Below are 11,408 nucleotides of genomic sequence, written 5' to 3'. Positions count from 1 at the left end.
TAGGGAAAAAAATGAATAAGATGATGTTGTTCGTTGTTATGATGATAACAGTAATTGTATGTATGTCCCTTAACAACAGTGGAAGTTGTTATTTGTTACCTTTATGCTGTTGTAAAAACATGTAAAAAGCACAACAAATTTTAAGGCACAAGACATATAAAAAACACAACAAATTTTAATGAACAAATTTCTATAAGAAAAAAATTTTGTTTTGCGTTTACTTGTTGTTATGTTAGTATTTACATCTCTTGTTTTAGTGTTTACATTTATTGTAACGGTGACTACACTGTACCTTGAAGTTGCCATCGGTAATTGTGGAGGCCCATGATCCGGAGTCTTCCGTCCATCAACTATTGGATCCATCACAAGAGAATGCCTTTCGGATCAAGATTCTCTACAATTGTCAGCGGCAATTATATAATACAGTGTAAATACTACCAGAGCAAAGGCGGAAACTAAAACAATAAATGTAAACGCCAACAGAAGAACGTGTAAATAACACAGCACATTTTTCATATTAAAATTTGTGCTAAAAAATTATTGTGTTAGTATCTAAATTTATTACTCCCTCCGTTCCTATTTAAATGACCCCAACCAAGTGTTTCCTTTTATCTATCCTTTTATTATATTAAGAAATCATTTATGAACTTTTTCCAAATTTACCCTGATTAATATTCTCAACTTTCTTGAGTTGGGATTATAAGAAATCAAACGCAGTGTTTGTAACATTAAACATAAAAGTAGTTAAAAATATGAAAGATACAAGGTAGTTTTGGAAAGCCAGGTAAAATTTTTATTATATTTTAGGAACTAATTAATTTTTTGAATTTAAGGGGTTCGGTTATTCAAGTCAATTAAATAGGAACGGATTGCAGAAGCTAAATAGCTAACTAACTCAAATGTACACCAAATTATAGCGATAGTACTTCGGTATCAATAAAAACTAGAGGTAATAGTGGTAGTTCTACAGTTTTATTGGCAAAAAAATTAAAATAAAAAGGAATAAGAAGGAAAAATAATGTAAAAATAATTTTAAAAGTTATTCTAAGTATAAGTATATCAAACAAGGGAATTTCATTAAAATATTTAAGCGTAGTATTATCATTTTAAATGACAAAGGAGATATGTGTAATTTTAAAAATCTCAAGGGAGCTAAATGAAATTGTTAAAACCTCAAGGGAGGTTTCTGAAATTATCCCTAAATTTTATGCACTAAATTAATTGAGCGTACATCAATTCCTTCAAGAAATATAACAAGCACATAATCGAAAATCTAAGCAATGTGTGCATCCACGATGAATGTGAGTGGATCCATTTACATCTGTGATGATGGATGTGGGTGTGTCCATTTACAACCCAGCAGCTAGTTTTAAATAATTCGTAAAACAAAAACCCCCATGAACTATTTATTTTAGGAGTTTAACTTTGCCCTGTCTAATATTTTGAGTAGGTAATTTGCCCCATATTTATTGTTCTTGGACAAAAACGTCATGAAGATGTGTTATTTTCCTACTATTTCCGTATAATGTTCATTTTTTTCCTTTTTAAGTTCTTTTTTTTTTTTTTTTGGTTTTTGATTCCTTCGCTTTCCTTCATCACCAAAGGAAGCTCCCCGTTTCACTCAGTGTAAGTTAGGTTTTGCTTTGGGTATTAGTTCCCATTCTTATTATTTTGCTAATTGAAAGCTTGTTATAGAAACAGGGAAAAAAAAATTTAACTCTTGTAACATCTAGTTTGGTACTTTGGTTCACTTGTCAAGCAATATCTTTTCGAATAAGTAGAGTTTTACTTAATAATGATAATGGCGGCAAGCAAATTATCGCAGACCTTTTTAGTCGCGCTCAATAGAACATCTGTGCGATCTTGTACTTTTTCCTTGTCTGTTCCTTTGTCTTCTAACTACAAATATAAGTAGACGGGATAAAAATGATAATCAAAGCAAACATCGGTCCAGACTACAACTTCAAGCAAACATCGCAGAAACTCTCATTCATGTGAATGTCTCAATATGTTAGCATATTTTGGGCGTTGCTTGTGATTTAAAAGGAACCAACAACATAATTCGACTTGGTGTAAATTCGCGTTTTGACATACTGCAAGGTTTTGAGGAATAAAGGTATGGTACAGGAAACAGATACTCACACAAAACATGTAGTCAGGTTTCAAGAGTTTTCAATTACTCTTAGACTGCTGGGAAGTGAATAGGCGAACGAATTGTAATATAGGAACTCAAACACACACAGCTGGTTTTATTTATGTAATGGTGCATTCTTGGTACAAGTGCACCTTCGAGATTCAGTACAGTACTAGGGAGATGTGCCTCAGCGGTACATCCATCCTTTTGAACATACACACATAATACTCAACCACATACAGACACCAGATAATTAACGTACTTAGCAAAGTACGTTGATCATTCTCAATTCATGAGCAGCTGTTGATTAATGTTCATTATGTTTGTACCACAGGAGTAGCTTCTTGCCATTGTTCAATTTCAAGGTTAGTGCTTGATCTGTATATGTGCCCTTGTCATCCTGAGTTAACATGTGAAGCCCGTACAAAGTGCCAAAACGTACAACCCGCTTGACATAGCGAAGCACTTTTATCAAAACCAGCTTGGTCCCAGCTATCCTGTTGTACTCTGCCACTGCAAATTCTGCCATCTCTTGAACATCAGGAGGGACTGTCTTGTCCACATTTTGTGCAGTCGTAGTACCACATAAACCTCGGAGGTTGGCATTCTGTAAACCCCAAATAATTGAGTTCCCAGAATCAATTGAAATCCTTTAGAAAAGTAGCCAAAAACTAAGTTGATCCGACCAATTAGTAAGAAATTGCATTGCTCGGGGAGAAGGTTAATCAAGCAATTCAAGAAAGTAGACAAGATGAATAAAAAGTTTTAATTGCTTAAACCAATTCAAAAATGTGCTCAAGATGATAAGTGACTAATTTACGTAATAATTGTATAATATTTTATATTATTTTTAGTCACTTTAGTTATATTATTGGAAGAAAATGAATCATTTCGGCTATAATTGGTGAAAAATGCTTTTAAATGATTAAATGAGGTTTTTATCACTTTTTAGTGGGATTTTGTGTATTTTGACAGTTTTGACACATTTTCGTATTTCGGCCATAACTTGAGCTACAGTGATCGGATTAAAATGATTCTTGAACCAATTTGAAGATAAGAGATATATCTACAACTTTGGTGAAGACATATGAATCCAGTTTGAAGGTTTTCCAGGTCAAAAAGCCGAAGTACAGAGTCAATTGTTATTGGTCGAAACTGGAACAAAGCATGGAGCAGGCAAGGGTATTTCGGTCATATCTCAGCCTACACAGATCCAAATGAGGTGATTCTTAATGGATTGGAAAGATAACTCAAAAGTCTACAACTTTCATGTTTTAGACATGAGCTGGTTCAGCCTCTAACATCGAGAAAATATCAGTTGAAGTGCACCAAAAACAGAGCAAGTGATCCGAACCCGGATCCAATAGGAACCGAGCCCGCGTCTGATCTTCCGGACAAGTGGATCCGAGACCATAGGATCCGAGCTCGGATCCACTGTAGCAGGCCTCGGATCCCAATGAACAGTGAAAATAAAAATGAAGAAAAATGTGATCCGAGGGGCTATTTTAACCGATCCGAGCTCGGATCTATCCCTCGGATCACTACTTTCGGTGCACCAACTTGTGTTCTGTTCACACAAACTTTTTGACCAACCTTTCCTGCAAGATTATCGGTGGAAACAGCCCAAGACAGCTGCAAAAGAAGCTTTACAACTCCATTTTAGCTTCTTTATGGGCTCAAGACATAAAAAAACACTTGTCCATTACAAGAAATTCCTCTATAAATACAAGCCTTGAAGAACATTTTCAGAGTTTTTTTGGGGGAGGCTAGAGAAACTCCACAAAAATGTAGTTCTCACTAGTTTTTCTTAGTTCAATTAGTTTAGTAGTTGAGTATAGAGTAGTATAGTTCATCCTACTTGTTTATTAGCTAGGCAAAGATGAAGATGGAGATGAAGAAGGCAAGGGAAGAGCTCATGTGACAAGGGTTGTATTCCTTCCAAATTCTTTATCTTTTGTATTTGATTCCAAGTTTAGTTAATATACAAGTTCTGGATTTTGTGTTCATTATGTGTTTCTAAAGTTTATACATTGGGTTTGGTTGAACTTTCTATAATTGTTAGTGTTTATTATTTGGTTATTTGACTGCTATGATTTGAGCAAATTATTTAGTACTTTGGCTTCTTAAATCATGATTAATCTGGTACCATTGATTGTGATTATCTAAGGTGTTGTTTCTGCAATGAAAATTGAGATTTAACACTAGTTCAAGAAGTGCTAAACATAGGGAGTACACTCACGAAAGTAGAGGTGCACTTATGTGGTTTTTAGTGATCCATTTCATGTAATTTCATTGAAGAAATGAACTTGTAGCTAATTTCATAACCATGAAAATAGGTATGGATTAGTTATGAGTATAATTGATTCACTACGAAAGTAGGATTCAAGTGCATTAGGAAATTACACCATAACTAGCCTAAATGTAGTAATTAATGATCCAAATATAGCACTTGCATGAGTAGTTAGGGATACCACAACCCAAGGAGCTTTCATTTGTTATTTTGTATAATTTCAGTAGGTTTTAATTTGTTATAATTCATTGATAGTCTAAATAATAGAGAAGCTTTAGTAGTACCGGTAATTGCAATCTTCCTTGTGGGATCGACCCTTAATACCCTATACTCACTCACGATTCGTATACTTGCGATAAATCGCGTGTGGGGTATTTAGGAGTTTATAAATGTAAAACTTGATTAGGATGAGCTTAATTGTATATGTATACTCCGCGCACGTCACAAGACTTTCAATAGCAACTCCTTTTACTTTTCCCAAGAGTTTCTGTGCAAATTGATAAATTATTTAAATCCTTTCTTTGTTTTCAAATAATAGATCTACCATTCTATATAAACTATATACCAAATTTTTAGTAAGCTAAGACAAATCTCAAAATACGTAAAGTATACGCTGTATTTTGGGATATTCTAACGTATAAAAACTTTTAAAGACTGACTCGTACAAGTTAACCATACATTTACAAATGCTAGTACACATATAAAACCCGTGAACAAGTTGAAGGGCGCCTTTGATTTGATTCAAGTCAGCAATACTATTGCAGAAACAAGTCAAAACTACACGCCCACGAAAGAATGAAAAATGTTATGAAAGGAATATGATCATGATTCACCGTGTCATTGAGTCCTTCAATTGCGTTCCATGTCTTGTTTTCTCCAACTGCCTTCATTATAGCTTCCACTTCAGCTGATTGGAATCCCTCCACAGCCACTGATTTCCATCAAGAAACAATAACTCATTTCAATTCCAGGAAAATAAAATACTTACCACTTCTTATTGAACCAAAGAAAAAAGGAATTTGTGAAAGAAATATATGCATATGCATGCAAAATACAAAACTGATGTGCGAATTTTGAGAGAATAGAAGATTACTGTTGGCTGCGAATTCGTTCACATTGATGTTGTAGTTGGCTACGACTTCAGTCATTTTTTCCTAAGGGAACTAGCAAGCTACTAACGGAGATAATAGAATTTTATAACTGGTTGTAGTTGTCGAAACTAGGTTTTGCACAAGAAAGAACTTACCTCATTCCTTGTATTTATAGGCAATACTTTAACACTTAAATGCCCTATATGCCCTTGCTTGGAAATTGGGAATCTAGTGACAAATATGTATTTGATGGAAAAGGCATTATTCATAAAGAATATTAGCAAGAGCTTTCTTCCTTTCTTTTATTCTTTTCTAAAGTAAACAACGTCAGTATCATGAGAAAGGAGGAAATAAATGCTGCAATGGAATAAAAAGAGTGATAATTTGATACAGCCATCACCTTTCTCAACGACTATGGTGTAGGAAAGCTATAGCAAAATGGTTATCCTCCCTTGATGGTTTTTCAATTTCTTTCATGGGAATCTTAATTTGGCAATTTTTCTCTTTTCAATTTATGTCAAGGAAGGTTATCTTTTTTTCTAATGGTGTTCCCCATCTTTTTTATGGATGTAATCTTGCACGTCTTTCTTGAGGGTGTACATTTAATCACTTTGTTGGAGGATGTTCATTTTTAATTTAGCAAGGTAGTTATTCCTGTTTACAATATTTTCAATAGGTTATATGCCATTTCAATTAATGGATCATATTATGGGTTTTATTCCCATCAAAGTATTTTCGTTTGAGGGTGTGTGACTTTTTCACTGTAATCAATTCTCCTTATTTTGAAATAATATCAAGAATTGATGACCTGAAGAGATTCAAAATGATCAGTCATCATGCATTTCAAAATTTGGTATTCAATTTGGAAGCTACAAGCGTAAGCTCTCCAACTTGAGTGGGAATATTGGAAATTAGTTAGTTTTTAAATTTTAATTTTAAAATCTTATATGATAAGTTATATCAATTTATTTGATTAGTAATTTAAATTTAAATTTGATAGGATTTTAACTTGTAATTTAATTTTTAGATTGTTAGGATTTTATGAATTATAACCATTATCTTTGCAGGGCAACTTCTATATATACTTTCAACAATGTCACAACATTGGATCACATAAATAATAACACCCTTTTCTAAAATTTGTCGAATCCGAAGATAATATGTAAGGAAGACAGGGATGATTAGAACGATTTGTTCAAAGGTTTCTTGTATTGTCAAACTCAACAGTAAAGCATATTAGATAGACCATATTTACAAGCCAACTTACACATAGACATCATACATTTGTATTCAAGAATCACAAAATCAATGTTATGTATGGCGATGAAAAAGAAATAAAAATTATAGCAGGTGACATAATGTGCTGCAACAAAATTAATATCGTCACTATATATGCCTCCTGTCTATAAGTATATCTAATCCCATATTTTTTTCCCCCTGAATCCTCAATCTTTAATTTTCCAAAACTATTCACTTTCTCTTTTCCTTGACTTTAGGTGTATTCACCAACTCATGCAGTTTTTTAGAATTTTCATGCAATAAAGAATAATATTTAGATATTTATTTTTGTCTATAACTCTACAAGTTATAGTGTATATAACACTAGGATAATCCTTACAAGTGTTTAACCCTTAAGGGTCCTCACTAACCCGAATATAATAGTACGTACTTGTCAAAATGCGAGATGTTATCCTATTTTTTTTTTGATAAAATATCATAATTTTATTAAAATCTGCACTAATGGCAGAAATTACATTATAAAGTTCCAAATTTGAAAAATGAGATAAAATAATTGTAACTCCATGGACATTTGTGCATGCTTCCAATCACTAGATCTGCAAATTAACTGCTTCAAGTCCAAAGATTATGGTGAGATCTGTCGAATAGATCCAAGAAATTCTATATCTGATAATCAAAATTTGAAAAAACTCAAATCTAATAAAAGAAAAATGAAAAATATTATCAAAAACTCTTAATAGGAATCCCTATGAGAGAATAAAACTCTCACTAAAAAATTTAGGAGAGAAGAGAACTCTCACTAGACAACCTAAGGAGAGAAGAAACTTTCACTAGAAAATCCTAAAAGAGATTTTATTCACACAAATGAAAAAAAAAAACTATAGAGAGAGTTCCTCCCATGGAAAAAGATCAGAAAATTTTGATCTCTTCTGTCATGAGAGAGTTGAAAGAAGTTTTAATTAGAGAGTTTTTTCTAGAGAAGAAGAGGGAAAGGGAGAAGGGGCTTCTTTTCTCATCAGTTAATTGATGCAATTCGAAAGGAAAATAATATCCTATCCAGAGAATCTAAACTTTTCCATGTCTCCTTGGCAAATTCTTGATTATAGCTTACACTCTTGATAAGATGCTGCCCCTTTTCGGATAATATAACAAGAACAAAAAGAATCCTTTTAATTCATGATGTCATAAATGAAAATGAACTTGCAATAATTGTTGGTTTCCCAGTAACCATTGGTTAAATGGATCATCTCCATCGTACATCCCTCATTTTGTCGTTACGAAATTTATTAACCATTCGGCAATTTAGTTCCTTGATAAAAAAAATGAAAGAAAAAACAAAAAGTACAAGTACAAGTACTACACATGTCACACATAGTAGACTTACAAATATTTGGAAAAAAAAAAAGATGGTTGCCAACAAAATTTAAACACAGATGGGCAATCATTTGTGATCCAAAATTGTGTATGGCTATTAAGTTATTTTAATTAATGAGAAAAAAAGGGAGCGAAGTGCATGCTTAAAGATTTTTGTGGAGTGCCAAAATCATTCCTTTGTTGATTTGACAAGATATAGTGGTATGATATGCGTCTTTAATGTAATATGACTTAAGTTTACGTATTATTCTCATTAGGTTACTTGTTAATACGTCTCATGAGGAAAGAGCTTTATGATGCCTGCAAAAAGTATTCTTATTATTATTGTATGAGCCTTAGGAAAAAAAGAAATCAACCTCCGAGACGATAACATTTTCTAAGAGATAGATATAACTACAAAAGAGATAGATATCTAAGTATCCTCATCCCTGCTGTTTGATTAATTTTCAAGTGCAAAATTCTGGTGCACCACGTTATCGTTGTTGAGGAACTTGAAAATTTTAGGACGTTATCCAGGAAATAAGAGCTTGGAAGATATGCTAATTAGATAAGACAAAATGCAAGCTATTCCTAAAATAGACAATCACTTAGGAAACAGACAATCATTTTGGAATCAAATTCTAGTTCTCCTATGTCCCGTCCTGCTGTGTAAAGATATAAAGCTAAATCCAGATAGAAAGCAAACATAAAAATTGACAACCACTTGCATTTTTTTTTTTTGGGTAAGTAGCCACTTGTGTTTTGTTTCGATAAAGAGAATAATGGCCTTGTTGGATAGTAAAGCGCGAGAAGATGAATTTGATAAACATTTATTTGACCGGAAAATTTTGGACGGAAAACTTATTTTCTAAGCAAATATTTTTTGCTATATTGCAAGTTTTACTAGACACAGAGGAATATATAAAAATCTATAATTCTCTTGAAACTTAAACAGTAGAAGAAATGGTAATAGACTTTTATGAACTTTTTTAAAATTTATTTTTTTCATTTAACCTAATATTCCAGTCCTAGGTTGTGATTTAAAAAATAATAATAAATGAGAAATAAAAAGGGAAATAAACATTTGGAGGGCTAGTTTAGGGAAGAAAAGAAAGGAAATGGAAACAATCGACTCTTATTACAGCTTAAAAGCCTAAACATAGATTAAAAGCAGTTTCTGGGGATAAATAGTGACAAATTTCTTCTCCTCATGGAAGGGTAATTTAGTGATTCAAGGTTTGGTTTCCTGAATCGATTGAGCAGAATGTCTAACAGTTCAATGCTTGGTAATTAGTGCTAAATAACTTCATCTGCCTTTTAGTAACTTTTTATAATTACATGTTTAATCCTTAAAGTGAGTCTTTGCCATTGTGCATTTGTTTACCATAAATCCGGCTGCTTGAATTCTTCTCATTTGCTTATAGTTTCTGGACTATAAATTACACAGCATATAATTCGACTGAGATTTTGCTACTCCTCTTTTCCATTTTTCAGCGGTTTTCTTGAATAGTTTTTTTTTAAATTATATTTGTTATGGTGTTTCACTGTTTGAATTGGCTTGTCCATGTAAAATTGTAAAATTGAAGACGTGCTTCCTATTTTAGTTGCAGGTTTGACATTGATTGGATTTCTATCCATTGCTCTTTAATTATGTGGTTTAAATTAGAGGTGGCAAATCAACCCACTTAACTAAATTTATCCATACCCGCCCATGAATAGATGGGTATGAGTATCTTAAATTTTTGTATATGGGTATAAATGGGTTACCCAATAATACCCATTTATTAAATGGGTATTATTGGGTAACCCATCAAACCCAATTAACCCATTTAGAATTCTCTTCCCCCCAAGTCTCTTCTTTTCCCCCACCTTTTTTTTTTCAAATTTTTCATTTTGTCATGATGTTAACTACTTTTGTTTCATTATTATTATTATTATTATTTGTTGGTTTTATCTTATTATTTTATTTTCTCTTAGTTTGTTAACTTGCTCATTTTTTAGCATTACCAATTTATGATAAATTTTAGCCTATTTTCTTATCTTTATAAAATGAAATTTTAAATTTATATATGAAAAAAATGTTAGGGGTTCAAAATTTTTGGATTAAGTTTTTATATTAATTTTTATAGTACTTAGTTCAAATTTTTATATTCTTATTATTCAATTATTAAATAATAGGTAATTTTGTGACATAGAGTATAAATGAAAAAAAATTGGTAATTAAGTTTATTGAACATTATAAGTAAATATTTAAAACTAATGATGGGTACAAAGAGTGGTATAATTGGGTTATAAATGGGTAATTGGGTTATCCAATTCATTTTTTGATTTACCCATTTATACCCATCTAATTAAATGGGTATAAATGAGTTGACTCACTTATACCCATTACCCATTTTACCCAACCCAAACCCGCCCAAGTCACCCATTTTGACACCTCTAGTTTAAATGGAATTATTTTGTCATCCAATATGCTGCCGCAATGGTAGAACATGACAGATTTAGAATGCTTCTGTTCTAATATAGGATGGATGGCCAAAGTAGCATTGATTTTGCCAGGTTTTGGTTTTCCTCATTGAATTGAATGCCTGATTTTTTTTTCTTTGCCGGAGCATTTTTTTTGGTTTAAATGTTTAAATGTTTGTGGGAGCTCAAAATATATATAATTGACGGGATTTTTACTATCAATGCAAGTTTAACCCGTTGGACTGCAAGTATACAGGTCGCAATTGTAGTACAAGATGTGTATCTGGTCGATCCCACGAGGAGCAATTTAAACAATTACTAAGCCCTTGTTCTCTCTATTATTTAGACTTACAATTAATCTGAGCAGAGAAAGTCTAATGCTGTAATCTACAACTTTGATATACAAATCTAGTTTAACAAATGCTGAATGCAAATAGAGAAATTTCACTTAAGGAAGATTCTAGGGATGTAGATTTCACTTATGGCATAAACTACACAAATGAATGGATTTACTTCTTGCTATTATTCTTGCTTAACCAGAGATTTATTTCCAAGATTACCAAGTCTCATTTTCATGATGAAATGGCCTAGAGCAATATAGATTTCCCTATTTTCATGGTGAAATACTACTACTACTCTGTTTTATTTCATGAAATGCTAAATAATCCACCTAAGTGTATCTCTATTTTCATGAACATACAACTCAAGCTCTACTCATGTGTTTCAATTGTTATTACCAATTCTCATTGAATAATAACACTATAAACATGCTATTGGTGATCAATCAATAACAAGTAAGAACAGCTACACAAGTAGACAAGTTAATACAAGATAT

At 32.2% G+C, this 11,408-nt stretch overlaps 1 protein-coding gene across 1 annotated transcript; it reads right to left on the bottom strand.

Annotated features, from left to right (window-relative positions):
- Positions 1–2,220: 2,220 nt before the first annotated feature.
- Positions 2,221–5,650, bottom strand: LOC113757821. Its single transcript, XM_027300932.1, has 3 exons — positions 5,518–5,650; positions 5,258–5,355; positions 2,221–2,741 (listed from the first exon to the last, which is right to left on the bottom strand). Exons 1-3 carry the CDS (start codon positions 5,570–5,572, stop codon positions 2,442–2,444), a joined length of 453 nt encoding a protein of 150 aa, XP_027156733.1. The 5' UTR covers positions 5,573–5,650; the 3' UTR covers positions 2,221–2,441.
- Between the last annotated feature and the right edge of the window lie 5,758 nt (positions 5,651–11,408).

This window comes from Coffea eugenioides, unplaced genomic scaffold (genome assembly GCF_003713205.1).
Source record: "Coffea eugenioides isolate CCC68of unplaced genomic scaffold, Ceug_1.0 ScVebR1_3340;HRSCAF=4539, whole genome shotgun sequence".
NCBI classification, from domain to species: domain Eukaryota; kingdom Viridiplantae; phylum Streptophyta; class Magnoliopsida; order Gentianales; family Rubiaceae; genus Coffea; species Coffea eugenioides.
The sequence above is the reverse complement of the archived record's forward strand: the minus strand, read 5'-3'. Positions and strand labels throughout refer to the sequence as shown.